Below are 22207 nucleotides of genomic sequence, written 5' to 3'. Positions count from 1 at the left end.
TAAGTTTTACAAAGCAAATCTTAAAAAACTCTTCTTCAACTTCTTAATTTTTCAAATTAACAAGATCAAATGAAGAACTTAATTTCTCATGTTCTTAATTCCTTTCTCAAGAAATTTAGAAAAGTAGATTCATTGTTGCCCAATTTCTTTCTCTGCCTTTAATATTGGAGCTACCCAGCACGAAAGTAAAACATTAAATAGATGAACAAAGAGAAAAGTAATATGTAATAATTAAAGTGATATTTTAAACATCTAATTTTCACCTTTAGTTGGAACCAGGGCATGTAGAAGTACTATGCAGGGAATAGGAACGGCAGCATAGGCATAGAAATATTTCTAAAAATGCTTCAGGCTATTTAAATCAGGTCCTGTAATATATCTTAAGGCTCAAAGTACGTAAATATGAGTCCAAAGTGCAGTCATTATCCTTTAGGCCTTATTCTAGAACAGCAGTGTTTCCAACATTTCAGTGAGTCCTCAAAAGTATCTCAAAATTAGCTCCATTTTTTAGAATACCTCAACTAACAATTCTGTAATCAATATATTAACATGTTGAAAGAATACCTTCTACTGACTCTGTTTTTCAGTTTGTATATTCTGTATTATTGCACATAATACTGACATCACTTAAGGAAAAAAGAAAAAAAAAACAATGAAGACATCCTCTGAACCACTAAAAGCAGAAAATCCTTCTAAGCAAAGATAGTACTTCTACAATGGATAAGAAAATATTAGTTTAAAAACCAAGAGAAAAGAAAACTGTTACTTTTTTCTCTTAGGGTACTAATCATACAAACATTTCATCAACATCAATGTCTAATCTGATTACACAAAGCAGGCTTTTTATTTTGTGTGTCCTCAAAGGTGGAAGTACAGTCAACTCAATTTCAAGAAGCAAAAATGTAACTAGGAAAACAAATTACAGCAATCTTATACTTTCAAAAGGGTGAAATATTAATTATTGTTTCATTTTTTATGGTAACCTAGATATAGATGAGGCTCACAATACAATCTAAAAGTCTTTATTCTGAATGTTTTAGAATTTAGATATTTATCTGTAAGTTTAAAAATAGTGCTTAAAAACCCTCAGTGTAACTCAGGCCAGTAAACAGTTATCAATCATATTCATGGTTCTGCAGCAAAATGTATAAATACCCAAAGAACAAGCCTCATTTTAGTTCAGATCCAGATAAACTATCAAGAAGGTTAATAACACATCGGGTCTTACGTCCAATTTTTATTTTTAGAACTCTGTGGACTTGGGATGAAAGACTGTGAACTCAAACTGAAAAAAACCCAGCTTGAAAAATAGCAGAGTAGATTATCCTTTAAAAGCTTCAAGGTAATAGCAGAAATTGTTTAAATTTTTTTTTTGGAGAGTGGGCCAAGGGGCTTGAACTTGGCCTGGATGCTGTCCTTGAGCTCTCAGCTCAAGGCTACTGCTCTACCGTTGAGCCATCCTCCACTTTCTATTTTCTAAGAGGTTAACTGGACATAAGAGTCTCAGGTCCATTTGTGCCTGGGCTGGCTTTGAACCTTGATCCTCAGATCTCAGCCTCCTGAGTAGCTAAGATTAGAAGCATGAGCCACCATGCCCAGCTTAAACTGTGTTTAACACTAAGTTATACATACTATATCATGGTAGTTTAATTCATATTTTAAAAATATTAACTTTATTCTTTCATGAAATAAAATCATAAATGCTTCTGTATTCAAAATAGTAAATCTCTTCATTTATACTTCATATTTAAAAACAAACAAACATCATTTAGCCTGTGGCTCAGAGTTGTAATCCTAGTTACTCAGAAGGCTGAGATTTGAGGAGTGAGGTTCAAGCCAACCTAGGCAGGAAAGCCCATGAGACTCTCAACTCCAAATAAGCAAAAAACAAAAACAAAAACAAAAAACCAGATGTGGAGCTGTGGCTCAACTGGTAGAGCTAAGAAGATCAGGGACACTGCCTAAGCCCAGAGTTCAAGCCCCAACAAGAGAGAGAGAGAGGGGGGGGGGGGGGGAGTAAAGAGAAAGAGAGATCGAGATTTTTTTTACAATGACTAATAATACAATATTACCAATCAATAATTTCTGTGCTCTTCCTTTCTAACCCACACTGGAACTTCACATAGGTGTTTTTTTTTTTTTTCTTTAATTTCTATTTCTTCTTTTTCTTCTTCTTCTTCTTCTTCTTCTTCTTCTTCTTCTTCTTCTTATTATTATTATTATTATTTTACCAGTCCTGAGGCTTGAACTCAAGGCCTGGGCACTGTTCTTGGGCTTTCTCAAGACTAGAGCTCTAGTATTTGTGCCACAGCACCACTTCTGGCCTTTTCTATGTATGTTGTACTGTGGAATTGAATCCAGGTTTTTATGCATGCTAGGCATGTACTCTACTATGAGGCCAAACTCCCATACCCTCACATAGGCTTTTAAAGACTAAGTCAAAGCCCACCAAAATAAATACCAGGATACAGGCACTTACAAGACACAAGAGTGGGGCCAAAGGGAGAGGGAAAGAAAATGACGGGGCATTTAGAAGGAAGAATACAAGATTTCATTGTGTATATCATAGAAGTAAGAACAAAAGGGAAGGGGGATGAAAATGTTGAAGAGATGATACTTATCAAGATGCATTGTATACATAACCTGCTTTGTTAAATGGCCAAAAAAAAATATTAGTATATAACCTAAAGCTAGTGAGGGAAGGAGTGGTAAAAATGTTGATAGAGGTTACATTGGTCAAGATGCACTATATTCATGAAATGCTTTGGTGAATGGCACTTCCTTTGGACCACTACTTAAAGGAAATATTCAATAATAAATGAAAAATAAATATATACTTCCCTTGAAATACCATAAATTAAAATATTTATCATCTATACCTTTTATAATAACTAGTGAGTATTATGTGAACTTCTAATTCCTTTTAAGTACAAAAAAAGTTTCCGTAAAAAACTGTAACTGGTAGTTTACATATATGGTCAAATTCAGGAAGAACATCTGGTAAGTCAAAATATCCAATTTCTTGATCAAATAAGACAGATAAATCATTGAGTGTCATAGCACTAGAAACAAACAACCTCAATTAATATATAGACTGACAAAGTACTATATGAGGCCTTACCTATCTTCTTCATCTCTGTCATAGAGCTGGTAATAATCACCACAGCCATTCCAAAAGTTGTTATCCCGGGCTTCTTGTGTTCCTACTCTGCCTCCATTTGCTGATGTTACATGGCTACGTTGTGTTTCCCTTGGTGTAACTCTTGAGTAAGGTGGATCCAAAAACAAACACTCATGTTCTCCATCAAAGTCTTCATATTTCATTATGGAATCATCACCTCTGCATTCCTCAACTTCCAAAGCCTCCCTCCATCTCTGCACACTTCTTTGTTTAGCCTCATGCCTATTAAAACCGATTTCCTGGTCCAACTGGCTTGCACTTATGACTTTCCTGACTTTTGGCCTGACTACCTGTTCAGGAGAACTTCTACAGTTGTTGTCCCTATCACCTGCATTTTGTTCACTACAAATATGCTCTGGAACACAGGCTGCATCTTCAGGAGAATTTTCTGTCTGTTTTTCCTGGTTGTCAGTATTATCTTGTTTCTTTCTAACAAATTCATCTTCAGGGGAGGACTGCTGAAAGTCCTGCTTGTTCTGATGGATAAACTCAGCATCGTCAGTAGAACTTTTCATTGAAGGTGTACAATCTAACTCTTCAAATTCCTCTCTTACCTCGCAGTTAAAAGTGGGAACTGGCGGTGAAAGACCAGTGTACACTGCCTCGCCATTTTCCAGCCCCATTACTGTATTGCCTAATGCTTCCTGATACCCACTACTTTCCACAACTTCTGCACAAAGTTGAAGACAGTCAGTATCCTCTCCATGGTTGCCATCTGGATCATAAGAGTCAGTGTAAACCAATGCAATTCCATTTTGGACATTTGAGACATTACAAGCTCCTGGAATACAAACTGTCTCAGAGTGATTATGAAGATTCACACTGCTTCCTAAGGCCTCCTTGCCTTCCTGACTATGATGCTCTGTAGCAAAGGATGAATTGCTCTCAACAATTTGGTTCAATGCTGTACCACTGGTGGGAGTTCCTGTTTCACTATTTTCAAATATAGGTTCATCAGATAAGGAAGAATGAACTTCATCCAATGAACTGGAACCTTCAGGGAACAAAAGAAAACATTTTGTAGGGATTAATTCAGATAAAATTAATAACTCAACTTAGTAGAAATCACACCAATTATTACCTACTTGAAAATATAAGTAAATTTATTAGGCAAATGCTTCTATTCTTTAATCGAATTGGTAGAACAGAACGACTGACTACCCTATGAATTCATTTCTCTCAATATCCTCTTTCATATTTCTTTTGAAGACAATTTTTCATCTAAATCTTAATTCCTAAAATCTTCCACAAGACATAAAAGAGAAGTGAATGAGATGACACAGAATGAGAAGCTTCAATGGAATCACAGGTAATCACCTTTCGTCTCCAAATTAATCTCTATTTATTAATACAGACGAAAAGAGAAATGAAAATTTTCAAAGTATTTATGACTAATGTAATAATGTCATAGATCTAAGAGCAATGAGGCTCTAATTGTGTTTTAATGTTAATTCAGAATATTACGTCTTAGAGTCTGGATATACTAGATTTATATTTGATTTCTATCCTCAAAACATATTGTTGTCATACATGTAAAATGATGTTAACTTTTTTTTTTTTTTTTTTGTTCATCAGCCGTGTGGCTCGAACTCTGGGCCTGGGCATTGTCCCTGGGTGCTTCAGTTCAAGGCTAATGCTCCACCACTTGAGCTACAGTGCCATTTCTGGTTTTCTAATCATCAACTGGAGATAAGACTTTCACAACTTTCGTTCCTCCTGATTACCTAGGAATACAGACATGAACTATAATTTGCCCGGCAAATGAGTAAACTTTCAATGTCTTTTAGCTATGACTGAAAAATAACGAACAAATCAACAAACATTTTTTACCATAGTTAAGATTTTGAGACATGCACAAAATCAAATCTATCCTATAATTATTTTTCATAATAATTATCTTTTATGACCATTAATTTAATAATTAAAAAGACACTTGAGATTTTTCTCCAACAAGAATTTGTAAGGTATAAACTTACTGAACTATAACCCCCCACCAGAAAAAACTTCATTTGAATTCAGATTTGGTATATATAAAAATCATAGCAAAAATGTTCTAAATATATCAAGTTTGCTTAGAACCAGGAGAAACTAAATCTAATCCAAAAAGTATAGCAATAGTACATGGATATCTACAAAACATACATTTGAAACCAATGATTAAGAAATTTTAAATTACTGTTATTTGGCATGTGTATTTTATAAAAATGATTATAAAAATTAACTACAAGATGAATTACAAAACATTAGAAGTTATTTTAACATAATACGTAAGTAAAAATAAACTCAGTTCACCTTAAAAAGGGTTTTAGAGATGATGAAAAATGATTTCTAGCTAACAGATATAGTATAATTACAGTTACATTTTTGTAATTGTGCTATATTATAGTTTTTGTAAAAATAAATATACTATCATTAAGTTCAGTAAAAATTTCAAAATAGCACTGACATAAAATGAACTGTATTTATACTCAGACACACATGCAAAAAAAAACCAACCCTCAAAGAAATATTACATGATCAACCCCTATGAAACTACTAACCCCTTTATTTATTATATAATTACAAATTACATACCTGAGGAATTTTCCTTTGGAACATCATCTAGTTCCAATACTTCATAGTCATCAATAGATCGACCTAAGTTTCTTTCATGTCTGGTCATACATGGTTTAAAACTGACATATGCATGTCTCCTTCCATATCGTCTGCCTGTAATTGTCTGATATCCTCCAGCTGGTTTGGGCCAACCACCCTTACTGGATTCTTGATCCATCACTAAAATGAATGAACAACAATAACCTTTATTCAGATAACTACTTAGAGGAAAGCATATATACTATTCAATTAATTATTCAACAAATCACATAGCTCTTATGTTCTAAATCACATCAATATCAAATACATTTACTAATACTGTAAAACATTTTTCTTTTTCTTTTTTTTTTGCCAGTCCTGGGGCTTGAATACAGGGTCTGAATATTGTCTTTGGGCTTTCCACAAAGCTAGGACTCTACCACTTGAGTCACAGCACCAGTTCCAGCTTTTCTGTATATGTGGTACCATTCAGAAATCAAACCTGGGTCTTCGTGCATGCTAGGCAAGCACTACCACTAGGCCAAACTCCTGGCCCTGTAGAACATTTCTCTTAATAGACATTTCATAAAAAGATATCTGACAATTGGACAAAACAAAATAAATTCATCACATTAGATAAACATGAAGTAAGACAGATTATATAATCTTCTGTTTCTCAAAATATTTTTTTTTTGCTAGTCCTGGGCTTGGGCTCAGGGCATAAGCACTGTCTTTGGGTTTTCTCAAGGCTAGAGCTCTACCACTTGAGCCACAGCACCACTTCTAGCTTTTTTCTATGTAAGTGGGACTGAGGAATGGAACTCAGGTTTTCATGCACACTAGCCAAGCACTCTACCAACTAGGCCAAACTCTCAGCCCTCAAAATACCTTTGAAACTTGATTCCTTTAAGGTATTTTAGACTTTTATACTGAAACCTACCAGAAAAGATTTTTCACTGCTGAATTATTACAGTTCCAAAGTTCTTTATGAACTAGGCAATTGTCCAAATTACTAAGTACCTTCCATATAAGTATTCAATACACATTTGAAGAGTTTATTATTAGCACATCTTGTGATATATACATTCTTGCAAAGGCTAGCTTCAAACTGTACCACAAATACAAATATATTCCAATGTTTAAAGATAAAATTATCTAAAAGAGCTAAGCACTATAGGCTCATGCTTATAATCCTAGTGACTTAGGAAGAAGCCAGCAAGATAAAATCCATTAGATACTTTTTTTCTTCTTTTTTGTGGGTCATGGAGCTTGAACTCTGGGCCAGGTCACTGTCCCTGAGCTCTTCAGCTCAAGAATAGCATACTACGCTACCCCTGGGCCTGGGAGGTGTCCCTGAGCTCTTTAGCGCAAGGCTACTGCCCTAACCTTGAACCACAGCCCCACTTTCCCTTTTCTAGAGATTAATTGGAGTTAAGAGTCTCATAGTCTTTAGTGCTAGGGCTGGCTTTGAACCTTGATCATCAGATCTCAGCCTCTTGAGTAGCCCGTTATCTGGAATTAACTTTGAAAAAAAACGGGAAGTGGCTCTGTAGTTGAAAGTGGTAGAGCACTAGCCTTGACCAACCAAAAAAGAGCTTTAGAAACCATGCCCAGGCCCTTGGGGAGTCCCACTGGATATTAAAAAAAAATTATCTAAAAGAAAAGGATTATGAATCACGTCATATACATTCTATTTCATCTTTGAGAACTTTGAATGAATGTCATATATTACACAAGAGTCCATCAACATTTACACAATTTAAATATTCAGTTTTGATGACTGAATGAACAGAAATAAAAAGTAGCATCTAAGTTTGTCCAATCAACTATGTATTAGATATATTATGCAAGAATCAAACTTTTTTCAATAAGTAGAACAGTTTCATATTTTTGTTTCTTTACATTAAAAATAAGAAATATAATCAATTACAAGCACAAATGAGAAAGAAGTGCATTTATTGCATAGTGTTAAGCATGAAATTATCTTATTTAATCTGCTCAGCAATCTTCAAATAGATATATTCTATTTAAATAACAAAAATTAAGGTTACTTGTCCAACAACCTAAGAAGCAGTGCCCTTAACTAATCCAAAGAAATATTCTCCAAACAATATAATCAGCAAAAGCAGCCAAGGCTATAAGGTATCAGGAATTTGCTTACTTTTATACTAAATGCTAGAAGTTAATCTTTACTTAAGACCATGTATCAGATGATGATTTGCTATATATGGTACTCAAGGTACCTAAACAGAAAAACAAGCAATCCTTAATTTAGAAGAAATGACACCTTCCTTACCTGATGGTTCTTTTTCAGTGTATTGAGACATATATGATAATTTCTCTGTGCCTATTTCAGTAGAATTGTAGTTTGAGGTTTACTCACACAATGGGTAAGCGGCAAAAGATTCCTACAAAGATACAACATATTGAACAAGATTAGCAACAAAAGCATAAAAAATAAATGGCAAAGCTGATGCAATACTATCTAAAATAGTGAATCAGGGAAGTATTCATTCTAGATCCAATTACTAACCTAGCAAGCACCATTTTATCACTTTAACTAGAATATTATGCCAGCAGTTCTCAAAAGACTACACTGACTATTTTTGAAGGAACAAAAAGAAAAGCATAGATGCAGGATGTACATCTTCTAGTAAACTTACAAACACTTTGTTTTATTTTTACCTCAATGTACTGTGTGCCTATTATAGTGGCTAACACAATATGTATTAAAACAGCAGCAGCTGAAAAAAGCTGCTGTTTCCTAGGTGGCTGGCTCTTGGCAGGGACTATTAGTTAATAAATGAGACAAGTTGCTTTTATTCTTTCAGAAGATGGCAATATAATGGGAGGTGGTTTGAGGAGATAGTCACCTTAAGCCAAACTCCAAGTGACATTTAAACAAGCTCACAACTGTTCTCAGCATTAAAATATGTGCTAGTTGGGTCTCATATATAAAATATAGCTACAGCTAAAAAAATTGAATCTCTCCAAAACAAATCTTCAAAGAAACAACTATCCCATTAAAAGGTGAGCTAAAGATTTAAAGAGAGATTTCTCTGAAAAGGAAATAAGAATGGCCTATAGGAGATCAGGAGTTTGGCCTAGTGGTAGAGTGCTTTGCCTGGCATACATGAAGACCTAGGTTCAATTCCTCAGTACTAGCATACATAGATAAAGCCAGAAATCAGCATACATAGATAAAGCCAGAAATGGTGCTGTGGCTCAAGTAGTAGAGCTCTAGACTTGAAAAAGCCCAAGGACAGTGCTCAGGCCCTGAGTTCAAGCACCAAGATTGGCAAAAAAAAAAAAAAAAAAAAAAAAAAAAAAAAAAAAGTGAATGGCCTATAAACACATGAAGAAATGCTCAACCATCTCTGCTATAAAAAAAAATGCAAATCAAAACAACTTTGAGATTCCACCTCACTCCAGTTACAATGGCCAGGATCAAGAAATCTAATAACAACAGATGCTGGCAGGGATGTGGCCAGGAGAGATCACTACTACACTGTTGGTGGGAGTGTAAACTCTTTCAACCACTGTGGAAAAGCAGTATGGCTATTCCTCAAAAGACTAAACATAGAACTCCCCTATGACTCAGCAATCCCACTCCTGGGCATTTACCCAAATGTCCAAAAATAAGGACATACTAAAGCCACTAACACAACAATGTTCATTGCAGAACTATTTATCACAGCAAGATATGTAATCAACCCAGATGCCCCTCAGTAGATGAATGGATCAGGAAGATGTGGTACTTATACACAATGGAATTCTATGCTGCCATCAGAAAGAATGTAAGGAAATGGAAAAACTTGGAAAAAAAATCATATTAAGTGAAGTAAGCCAGACCCACAGGAACACAGGCTCCATGGCTTCCCTCATTTGTAATAATTAGTACATATCTGGGACTCTCTTAGCAGAGGAGTACATAGCTCAAAACCTAGGTGCATAAGGTCATATAGGATGAGACTAAATGAAAGGAATTCTAGGATATGGAAACAAGAGTTTTATCTTGTGTGATTGCTGTTCTTAATGTATTATGTTATTTCTCTTCTTTTTTTGCCCTTATGGTTACTGTATCTGACTTTGTTACCTGGTATACTGTATATACGTTTACTTGAAATAGGAAAGGGAAGGGGGGAAAATGAGATGTTTGGGAAGGGGTTGGGGGAGGGAAATGGGGACAAAAACATGAGAAATGGTATCAATGTGTAAGAAGTAATGTACCCACTACCTGATGAATGTAACTGTAACACCTCTATACATTATCCCATCAATAAAACATTAGTATCAGTAGGATCTATAGTGATTACTCATTTATTTCTGGTTTTAGTAATTTGTTTATTTTTGTTCTTGACCTTCATTTTATAAAAATCTTTTCAAAGCTGGGTACAGTGGCTCATAATCCTAACTACTCAGGAGGCTGAAGTCATCTCTGGACAACATGTGAAAAATAACTAAAGCAAAAAAAGCAGCAGAGCACCTTGCAAGCACAGGTCTGGTCTTGAGTTCAAACTTCAGTACTACTAAAAATACACACACACACACACACACACACACAGAAAAAAGACTCTTAAGTGTTCCACTAGTCTTGAATGTAGAAAGGTATTCCCAACAAGAATTCCAGATAATCAAAACCCCATTTCTTAAAGCCACTGAAAAATAGACCTGCCTCTTCAAAGACAGAAAGGATTTTAGTGGTCACTTGTGAAAGAACGAGAATAAAGGTTATCAAAGCACACAAATGGCTAAGAAATATCAGCTTACTAGGTGCTGGTGGTTCATATCTGTCAACCTACTACTCAAGAGCTGTGATCTGAGGATGGCAATTTGAATCCAGGCCAAGCAGGGGACTCTCTAATTTACCAGCAAAAAAGAATGCTATTCTTGGGCAGAAAGAAAGAAAGAAGAGAGAGAGAGAGAGAGAGAGAGAGAGAGAGAGAGAGAGAGAGAGAGAACATCACCTAGGGCCCAGAGTTTAGCCCCAGGAATTGCTAAAGTATAAACTAAAAACAAGAACAGAAACCTGAGAATTTGCAGTAACGTAGAAAGTTGGTGCTATTCACTCAGTCTTTTCCTTAGTTCTCTGTTAAGTACTCACACAGACAGAGGCAAAAAGCCATCTTTCAATGCTGTCAATAAAGAGTAACTATCAATGAAGGAAAGGAATGAAATCCCTTTCCCCTGCAGAAGAAAAAAAAAAGCCAACACTACCTGAAAAGAAGAAGCAGTAATTGTGCTACACCGTGCTCAAAGAAAAAGGAAAAGGCCTTTACTCGTGGAGCAGAGTTAGTAAAAAGTCCATAGGACACCATTAGAGTCTACTGGCACTATGAAAGAAACAAGAAATCTCTCTTTATATAAAAACTACAGTAATCCTCTCTTTCTATCCCTGCCTAGTAAGCATCAAGAAATAATAGTCTGTTGTTTGGGGGGGGGGGGGTGAATCGTAACTAGTAGACTTTTTTTACAGAAGTATAGGCATATGGATAAAGTTAAAAGCTGAGGGCAGAGTAGGAACTTCAAGATCTAGTATTTCAGATACCATTAAGCACAAGGTAAATAAATAGTGCATTAAAGTGACCACAGCGAAGTCAGGTGCCAGCAGCACATACCTGTAATCCTAGCAACTCAAGAAGCTGAGACCTAAGAATCTTGGTGTCCAAAGCCAGCCCAGGCAGAAGTCTCAGATTCTGTTCTCCAATTAATGAGCAAAAAGCCAGCAATCTTAAATATGCATAGTAAAAACAAAACAGAAAAAGAAATAGGCAAGTCACCAAACTATGAGATTTCAACTCCTCTCTGAATGATTAACAAAATAAATAAAATCTCAGCAAGGGAATGTAATTTCCACCAACCATTATCAACTTGATCTGATATTAGAGAAGATTCCACCCCAAATAGCTGAATACACATTATTTTGAAAAATATATCAAAAAAGATACGAAGACTGACCAAATGCTGGGTCATAAAGCAAATGTCAAGAAATTTGTAAGAAATTAAGTATGATAGTATGTGAGCATGTTATCTGTCTAAAAGAATAAACTCAGAATTCAATTACTGAGAGATTCAAAAATCACCCAATATTTGGAAGTTAAACTTCTCAATAACCCATGGGTCAAAGTGAAAGATGGGTAAAAACTTAATAAAATATTAACACAGAAAATCCAAATGAGCTTAAAGCAAGTTTCAGAAGGAAAAAAATTCAAGTCAATAAACTATATTTTTAAGAAATTAGCATAAAGGGGGAGTAGGAGAGAGGACTGTGGTATAGGCAATTATCAGGTTGATCCTGATACACTATAATATGTGGAACTGTCACAATGAAACTCTCCTGTACAACTAATATATATTTATTTTTTTAAAAGAGGAATCTGAACCTAAAGCATATAGAAAGCAATAACAAGGAATAGAAATCAATAAAGCTACAAAACAAATACAAAACAATGAAATAATTTAATTGATAAATGATAAAACAAACCAACCCAGTAAGGATACATGATTAGAAGATATATGCATGTATGCCAGTCAAGCCTGACAGCTTGTCTGCCTGCTTCAACAAAATGTAAGTAAATACAATTTACCAATTTAGGAAAATAGGAACTATTACCAAATAAGCTTTAGGAAGAATGCAAGGTGACTCACATTTGCAAATGAAATTTTTCCTATTAACAGCCTGCTGAAAATAAGTTATATGGTCATCTAACTAAATAGTTTAAACACTGATCAAATTCAACATCTACCCATGACTGAAATGTCTAGCGATCTAACGAATTTATTGAGAGGATGCAACAATCCTAAATAAAATGTCCTTAAAAGATAAATGGCCACTTCCCTTATCCCATTAAGGATGCTGTAATGAAGTCTACTAGACAAAATGCTTTATACACAGCACATATTTATTTCTCACCTCTACAAGGCTAGGAAGTGCCACCAGACAAGATGGGGGGAGAAGGTGCTTTCTTGTTTAAATGGCAATCTTTTCACTGTGTCTTCCCATAGAGAAAGGAAGTTTTCTGGGGACTTCTTTCTCTTTTTAAAGGGGAATCAATCCTAGCCATACTCAGGTGGCTCACATTTCTTATCCTAGCTACTCAGAAGGCTGAGATCTGAGGACCAGGGTTCTGAGTTAGCCCTAGCAAACAAATCTGAGAAACTGTTACCTTCAAACAACCAGCAAAAAACTAGTGGTTTATCACAACTGGTAGAGTGTCAAGATAGCAAAACTGCTGAGCAAGAACAGAAGGGCTGTGAGTTCAAGCCCCAGTACAGGCAAGAAGCATATACAAAGAGCATTAATCCATTGAAGGAAGCTAAGACTGACTCAAAATTAAATGTACTAATACTGGGAATAGATTTTAAGTTCAAATTTTGAACTTTTAATAATGAAAAACTTAGTTTTCCACTTAAAAGTCAGGACAAGACAAGGATACTGGATCTAACATCTTCTATAGCAAATCAGATTGGAGATCTTACCAATGCAATAAGGAAATAAAGGGTAAGGATAATATAAAATTAGAAAAGAAAAAAATAAAACAATTCACAGATAATGTGACTAGAGAAATTCCAAGGAACCTGCCAAAAAAGGCACTAGCATTAAAAATTGAATTTTAGCAAGATTATGAAAGTCAAGACCAACATAAAAAAATTATGTATCTACAGATTAGCACTGAACTGAGGGAAACAAATTATTACAGTATCAAAATTACAAAAATATTTGGTTCTCAATTATACCTGTACACTGAAACTACAAAGGTATAAAGCAAATGAAAAATTATATAAATAAAAAATAATCATTGTTCATGAACCAACCAGAGGACTTAATGTTAAGGTGTTAATTCTTCCCAAATTGATTTATGCACTCAGGACAACCTATATTGAAATACCGGATTGTAGTACACAAAATCAAGATTCTTCTAAAAATTTAAAAAAAATAAAGGAACTAAAACTAGGTGTGACAATATCATTGCTCTTAACCATAGCTAACAGACAGAAGATAGTTTGTTTTGGTTCATACTTTCTAGACAGGTGCAGGAACTGCCACCTTACATGGTTTAAAAAAAAAAAAATCTGTTTTTTCTTTCCTTGATGCTACTGAGTACTTATATAGAAAATTTAAAAACTACTGGTGGTACCATATTTCAAGGTGATAGATCAATATTTTTTATTTATTTTATATATTCAGGGTACTATGTGACATAACCTGAAAATATTCAGCATGTTTATTTGCTGTTATAATAATGGTGTGCTTGGTTTGGTATATAATAAAACAATTCCTGTTTTTGTGAACTTGAACTTGCTTTTGTTCCTGGAAACCAATTAAACAGAAAAAAGTGCTATCTAAAACTAAATAAATAAATGAACTAAAACATCCAAAATAATTTTTTCAAAAAAAGACAGCTCAAGCATTCATTTCCTGATTTCAAGACTTAAGTGTAAGTGGGAAAAATATGACAACGTAGAATTGGCAAAATAACAGGTGTAAGGGATAGTCCAGAAATAGATTCACACATATGGTCATGTGGTCAACTACTTTTCAACAAACCTCATTCAATGGGGAAAGGCAAGTATTCCCAACAAATGTAACTGGACTAAACTAAAACACATCTGCTTGCTTACCAAACACCATACACAAAACAAACTCAAAATGGCTAATATGAAAGCCAAACTATAAAATCTGTAGAAAATAGGAGATCTGTGCAATACCTTAGACAAAGAATTCTTAGAATATAAAGTACAAATCATAAAGTACAACATGATAACTAAATAGGATTATAATTAATAGCTCATTTAAAATCAGAGGAAAGAAAAGGTTCGATTTGCAACATATGTTTGTGCCTGTTTGCCAAAGCAGTTATACAGAGAATGTATAAAAGCCACATGTGTTGATTCAATCCTAGCTACTTGAGAGGTGGAGATGAGGGAAATAGAAGTTCAAGGCCATAGTCAGTAAAAAGTGTTCACAAGTCTCCATTTTGACGAATGGCTAGGCTCAGTGGCCAACAACTCTGGGAATTACTAATACACAAGAGCAGGATCACTCTCTAGGCGGGCCTGGGGAAAAAAAATACTAGATGCTAGATGCTACTACACATACACACACACACACACACACACACGCACGCACGCTACAAAAATAGTTGTGGCCTCAGTCCAAGCCCCAGTACTAAGACAGATGGACAGACAAGACAGACACTGACAGAGATAGAAACAATAAATGAATGAATGCTAAATTCTTAAAATGCATTAAGAATTAATTTTTCTTTAATGAGTGAAAAATCTGAAGAGAAACTTCAGGAAGACACAAGCAAATTCTCAGCATCATTAGTCAACAGGTAACAAAATCAGGAACTACTACTGTGGGCCACTGAAAAGGCTAAAATTTAAAAGAGTACTATAGCCAAGTGATAGTGAAGATGTAGAGCAAGTAAAACTGTCATAGGACATGTAAACTGGGACAAGCAACCACTGTGGAAAACAGTCTAGTAGTTTCTTAAATGGTTAATATACCATGCAATATCACAAATCCCATTTGTAGTTATTTACCAAGAAAAGTAAGAACTCAAAATAATGCACCTTCTATCTGGCAAATATCATGTAACCCTTTTATTAATTACAATAAAAAATATTTTAAAAAGGGGGGGAACGAAGAAGCATAAAGGAGTGTCTTCTGTTTTTTCACTCTTTCTCTGATGGCTTTACCAACTATTTTTGTTCTTAGTTTTTAAGAAATGTATCTTCTGAATGGATATAAAAAATGTGATACATATATACAATGGAATTCTAGATAGCCACCAGACAAGATAAAATAATGACATTCGCTGGAAAATGGACGAAACTAGAGCAAATCATGTTGAGTCAAGACCAAAGGAACAGAAGGCACATGGTCTCCTTGATATGTGGATATTAGATCCAAACAGTACAAGAGCAGTGATTCAGTACTCTGGTACTCAGGGTCACTGACATGATCTTGGAGATATAACTACATGGACATAAAAATCTATGATCAGATATATACTCTATAGACACAATGATATATTATATAGATCTATATGTATCTTGACATACAAACTCTCAGCTTAATTTAAATTTTGTTCTTAAATGTATGTGCCAGTGATTGCATATAGAGATCCCATTCTTGAATACTTATTTGTTAAACTTGACATTTGAAATATGTTGTAAAAACACAGTATTAATAAAATCTTTTAATTAAAAAAAGAAAAAAAATGAATATTCACAGCAGCATTATTAGTAACAGCTTCAAATTAGAAAAAAATTCTAAGTATCCTTAAATAAGTACAATGGTCAATAAACTAGGCAAGTCATCTATGACTATAGCTCAGACAATAGAGGCTTATCAGTTTAAACACAAAAGTATGAATGATCCCCAAAAACATCATGAAAGGAAAATCTAGATTAAAAAAAGAATATGTATAACATAATTTCATTTATATGAAATTCTAGAAACAATAAGAAAATCAACTTAGAGTAAGAATAAGCCACATAAGTGGCTCAGAGTCAAAATGTGATTGACTGCAAAAGGGCAGAGGAAACTGTTCAAAGAGATGAAAATATTCTCTCTTGACTGTAAACAGTGATAGTAATGACACAGGAGTACACATTTGTCAAAACAACATTTTAAATAAGCATTTTATTGTTCTGTGTCTACTAAGCCTCAAAAGCTTTTTAAGTAATTTAGCAAGAAATAGTGGTAATACTTCAAAAGATGGGGGAAAGGAAAGGAAGAAAAAAGAAAAAAATTGTAAAAACTTAATTCCCATTTATGGCTTCTAAAATGTTTACAAAAACGGAGAAAATAAAAATCATCTTAGAAAAGTAAAATTTTAAAGAAATAATTTAATAATGGCTATGTATCACACACAAAGTTTCAGGGGAAAAAAATGTAGCTTCTAGTTTTACCATTATTTTAGCTACTGGTATAATTAGTAAACATTATATATAGTGGGCAAAGCAACAAGGAAAATGTTATAAAAATTAAAACAACTTGAGAATTTTCATAAAACAAGTAAACAAACAGAAAACCTGAAAGCTTTTCCATGACTATAAAAAAATGAGTATGAGAATAAAATGGGGAGGAGAAATGTTACAGAAGTCTCCACCCACTACAGTAATAAACCATAGATCAGTTAAATAAATGGTTGGAGGAGATGACTCATAACCAGTTTTCTCCAAATTATCCTAAATACTTAATACTTTCATTCAAAGTAACTCAGGAATTTTTAGTATGAATCAAAAGTTGTGTACAAAACTAGAAGAAATATCACATTAATCCAGAATATTAAAAAAAAAGAAAGAAATGCAGTGTCCTTTACCTGGGCAATTCTATTTCTAGGAATCTATACTCCTGAAATAATCACACAAAGTTTAGTGCATGGCTAACAATAGTTGACTGGGGATGTATGTAGAGCTGGCTATACTTACAATATTTAAAGTTTTAAAATCAAGGATTTAAACATCGATAAAATAGTCTTTAATATACAGTATTATGTTACAAAATGGAAATCAATAAGTTGAAGTGTCTTTCAATAGGGAATAGCTATGTATTATTGTCCAATCAAGCTGATGAAATGGCACTTAGTCTTTTGAAAGTATTGGGAAGCTAGTTGTACAAAAATTAAGGAAAACGTTGAGATATCAAAAGCACGTGACATAAAATGAGCTTGGTATTCTTAAAGGACTTTGAAAAAGAAAACACTAAATTGTTCATTGTAGATACTGGAGTGTATAAAGAAATAGTCGTTGTTTACTTAATGATTATTTATACTGTTGAGTTTTGCTTCAAGAATGCATGTCCGTAATTAATTAAGACGTTGCTTCACACGAAAACAACACGAATTTCATAAGACAACTGCAAAATGGAAGGGAGGGGAGAAGCAGCTCAGACGTTTTATTGCTATTTCCACATTTATTTACACCATCTCCAAATGATCTGTATTCTTCAGCAAAGGTGACTGCCATTTTGAAAGAAAATGTAGCCAAATGTGATTAAAAGCAGAAAGATTTGAAGTCTTTAAAAAAACAAAAAACAAAAAACGCACGGTAAACTTCACGGAACAAGCACCCTCCGGAGCGGTGTCTATGCAGATGTAAAATGTTCTTTTTTTAAATGCCTGGAGAGGGAGGGGTGGGGGGAGGGAGCTCTTCCAGATGATTCTTCCTGCCAGGATCAACTGTTTACCTCCTCCCCTTGGCATCCAGTTGATCCGAGAGGCTTTAAACTCACCATTTTGAATGTGAGCAAAACGATGAACAAGCAGGGCGAGCTCGGGGAGGCCGACACTGACCTGCCACGGCTCGTGGGGGGGAAGCGGCTCCGACGGCCGGGGCTAGCCGGCCTGGGGGTGGGGGGAGGAGGGTGAGACCCTCCGCCGTGACGGAGCAGGCCGCGCGCCGGCCTCGATCAACAACCCCCCCCCGCCCGCCCCCAGACAATCCGGGGAGGAGAAGGCCGAGGCGGCGACGGGCGAGGCGAGCGCGGCGCAACGGAAGGGGGGTTCGGAGGGAGGGGGCGGCGGGCCTGTGGCGCAGGCCCCGCCGGGGACCCAGGCGGCCGGCCCGCCGGCCGGCGCCGGGGAGCCACACGCTCCGGGGACAGTCCTTGGGTGGAGGCACCAAGGACAGCGGAAAGGGAGACAGGAGGAAGCGGCCAAGGCAGGCTGGCCTCGGGGAGGGGGCGGGGGCTCCGGGGCGCGGCGTGGCCCTGGGTCCGGGCTGGACAGGGCCTCGGAGGCCTCGGAGGCTCAACAGGCCGCGCAGGCCGAGGAGGCCCAGAGAGGTCTCCTGCAGCGGCCAACCCCACCCACCATGGCCGGCGCCTGGGCCGGGGGCAGGCCCGCTCCCTCTCCAGGAAGGCCTGAGAAACTGAGCCTCGTATCGTCTCCCCGTCTCCAAGCCCGCACTCCCCACATCAGAACCAGGCAGACTGGGGGGAATGCGGGGGAAGAAGAAAAAAAAAAAAAACTCCCCTCACCGAAATGTGCAGCGGCTCCGGAGCGAGAACAGCGCTCGATCCTCCACCCGCCACCACCGCCTTCTTCTCCGCCTCCGACTCCTCCCCCGCCGAACGCGCAGCGGCTGGTGGCAGCTGCGGCGGCGGCGGCGGCGGTAGCGGCGGCGGCGGCGGCGGCGGTGGCAGCAGCAGCAGCAGCAGCAGCGGTGGCGGCGGCGGCGGAAGCAGAGGCGGCGGCGGCATGCCCCGCCCCTGGGGCCGCGGAGTGTCTTAAGTCCCGCCCCCCCAGACAGTGCTGACCAATACACTTGGCAGGCCTTTGCGGAGGCGGGGAAAAAACACACGCGACCAATGGAATCCTGAGGGGTGGGCTCACGTCAGTGGTTGGGACGTGGCAGAAAAATAAAAAATGACTTTGGGTTGCCCCTTCCGCCCGACTCCCACCTCAGCTCACTGAGGGAGGCTTGGACGATGGGCGGAAAAGGGGGGGGGGGAGGAACGTCTGGCTCCGCCCCTCTGGTTTGGGCCCGCCCCCTTTCCCCTGCAGCACTGCGACGTTTGGGGAGGGGCCGGAGCGCCGTCGTCGCCGAGGCCGAGACCGCACTTCCTTTTGTGGTCCTGGCTGAGAGGAGAGGGCGGGGTTTCGGGGCCAGAGCTGGGGTGTGGGGAGCTAGCTGAAGGAAGGACTGGCGCAGTTACACTTTCTCAGACATTACCTCGGCCGCTGCCAAAATGGAGGCGCGACTAATCGATCCTACATCGACCGGAAGCCTAACCCTGGCAGTTCAGATCTCGGCTCGCCGGGGTGCGGATGGGTGGCCGTGGGGGCAGAACCCGTAGCGGGAGGAGGGGCGTGCTGGCTCAGCCCGACTCGGCCCGCAGCCCAGGCTGGGAGGGCCGGGAAGAGCGTGGCGGAGGCCTCCCCTCCCTCCTGGAGCCAGTCCTGCGGCTGACATCTGGAAGGTGATCGGTTGTCCAGCTGGGGCGTGATGGCTCCTACCACCTGCAACCGGAGAAACACGCCAGCTGGGGTCTCCGGATACCTTGTTTAATGGAAACCCCGTCACAGCGCCTGTCAAATGATGCAAAATCGTGTTTTGCGTTCCGCACACGTCTTTTTTTTTTTCTTTCATCCAGGAACTTGTCTGCTTTCTCCGATTGCAAGTTCTGCTCCCCTCCCCGTTCCTAAGCCCCCTAAGGCCGAGTGCCCCATCCGGGTAGGATGAGGTTGTAGCCACCGCGCCGCTCCCCGCGAGCACCGGGTCAAACCTCAATTCTGTGGGGTCCTTCCAGGACAATGACTAGACTAATTCTCTTTGCTGTTGATCAGAACGATTTTTCCTAAGTTTACTATAGAAACAAGCTGAGAATTTGCTAGACAGTTTATACAACCGCTCCTAATCTCCAACCCACCCCTGAAGAATATATTTTACCGAAAAACCATTCTACACTTGGTATTACTCTCCATTTTTACATATTTCTCTAGGAGCTGCAACTTTTTCTATCCGAGTCTCTCCCTATCGGAGACTTCATATTTGCATTACTTTGTTCTAATTTCTTTTATAGTAGCGTCCGGTTTTATGCGTTAACCTTTATGAGATAGGACTTTTCATATTGTGATCTTCCAGGCCAAATCTGAGAATACTTTCTTTATATGAATGTATATTTCTTCCAGAAAGAAGTACTGGACATGGAAAGCTACCATCATTTTTCCACTAAGGTGAAAGTAGTCATATGAAAAATGAAGAAAATATTGTTTAAAAATTCTTCTTAGAGGGGCCGGAGTTTGGCCTAGTGGTTGAGTGCTTGCCTAGCATGCAGAAAGACCTTGGGTTCCATTCCTCAGTACCACATACATGGAAAAAAGCCAGAAGTGGTTCTGTGGCTCAAGTGGTAGAGCTCTAGCCTTGAGAAAAAGCCCAAGGACAGTGCTCAGGCCCTGAGTTAAAGCCAGGAGTGGCAAAAAAAAAAAAAAATCTTAGAAACTATTGCTTAGAAAATGCTGTGAACTTGAAACCTCTATTGAAATGATAGATTATCAAGCACGAAATGAAGGGTTGAGCCCTGCCTTATTCCCCAGGTCAAGCAAGACACCAGGTACACATGAACAGACTTGATTACATACCTGCCCATAGGCAGGTTCCAATCTGGGCTGAGTAGCGATTGAGGACAAAGGGAATATGAAGTAGTCTACAGAGGAGGTCAGAAGAACTCTACCAAACAGATTGTGGCATAATTGTTCCCATAGATTTTTATCTGTGGCTCTGAAAAATTGTTCCTGAATAAGTAGCATCAGTGTCAGATACAGAACAAGCTGCTCACAGACCAGCTGAATCAGATATATTGTAGGTCCCAGTAATCTTTATAAAATTAATTCCCTCGGTGATTGTAATGCATTTGAGGCTTTGAGAAACACTGGGTTACAGGACATCAACATTGGGTTGAGAAGTGAGAGTTGAGGAGCCATTGGCTTATCAATGACACGATTTTGCTTCTCCTCTTTTGTGCCATCTAAGTGCCATTATGTGGTAGATGTTGTATAAACTGTTGCATATGGAAAGAAAAGGGTGTGTGCTGGAGCAAACAATAATTGACTTCTTCAGCCTTCATTACAACGTTCTAACTTTCCTATACTGGAAGCCTAGGAATGAGACATGGAAGTGAAAGTGAATATCATAAATCAAAACTACCAATCAAAGTTACCTCTGCAATCCCAATTACTTGAAAGGCAGAAGCCAGAGGATAGAGAGAGCTTAGACCATCCCTGGCAAAACTAGTAAAAGCTGATCTCCAAACAAAAAGGGGACCAGTGGAAGAGTCTGAGGCTGTAGTTCAAGAGGGAAAGCAGTTGCCTTCCTTCCTAACCAGCGGGGTTCAAAAACTCAAAGCTACCAACTATCTCTCCAGGGGCTGTGCAGAAAGCCCTCAGTGACTGCTCTTGAGTTTAATGGCAGGAAAGAGGGGTGTGGCTTGTGTGTGGTGAGATGGTAGTGGTATGGTATTGAAGCTGGGGATTGCCTTGACAATTTCCCTGAATTCCCAAAAGCCCTTTGAGCTCTGCTTTCCTGTGCATGATGAGGGCAGAAATTCTCTCACCGGCTGAGTGTTGCAGTGTGACATTATGGGTAATTCTGTAAAGCTCAAATCAGAACCAATATCACCAGTCTGCTATGAAACAAGCAATTTTTGTAACAAATATTAAAATGTTTAAACTTGTAAGAGCAAATTCAATTCTCTGCAAGTCATTCTCAATGATATTGTAAGTGACCTGGCTTTTCCCTTCCTCTAGAAATTTTAAGCACAATTTCTTTATGCCCTAAAAATTTACAGTTCATTCTGAATGTCTTTTTTCCCCAAGTGCTAGGCAATAAGTAAATCTCTGAATAAAGATTTAACTCTTCGACTCTAGTCATTTTTCCCTAGATAGTATATTTTCTCTTGGCTCTGTAGACATCTTCCTATTTTTTCCCTATCATCCA

General features: G+C 38.0%; 1 protein-coding gene across 3 annotated transcripts in view; it reads right to left on the bottom strand.

Moving 5' to 3' along the window:
- The window catches only part of Pja2 (praja ring finger ubiquitin ligase 2), a 74278-nt gene that overhangs the window by 36190 nt on the left and 15881 nt on the right, over positions 1-22207 (bottom strand). For 2 of the 3 annotated variants that reach the window (XM_090331542.1, XM_090331541.1), the window contains 3 exons: positions 8052-8163; positions 5756-5956; positions 3122-4175 (listed from right to left, as the gene is read on the bottom strand). In XM_090331542.1, the coding sequence (XP_090187668.1) occupies positions 3122-4175; positions 5756-5956; positions 8052-8082 (1286 nt within the window). In that variant the 5' untranslated portion in view covers positions 8083-8163. Of the gene's footprint in view, positions 1-3121; positions 4176-5755; positions 5957-8051; positions 8164-18749; positions 18896-22207 lie in introns of those variants that run through there. The other variant, XM_090331540.1, reaches the window with a different exon arrangement.

The sequence above is a fragment of the Megascapheus bottae genome, chromosome 4 (assembly GCF_031878675.1).
Source record: "Megascapheus bottae isolate mThoBot1 chromosome 4, mThoBot2.hap1, whole genome shotgun sequence".
Taxonomy (NCBI): Eukaryota; Metazoa; Chordata; class Mammalia; order Rodentia; family Geomyidae; genus Megascapheus; species Megascapheus bottae.
Note: the sequence above shows the minus strand (reverse complement) of the source record. Positions and strands in the feature narration are given on the sequence as shown.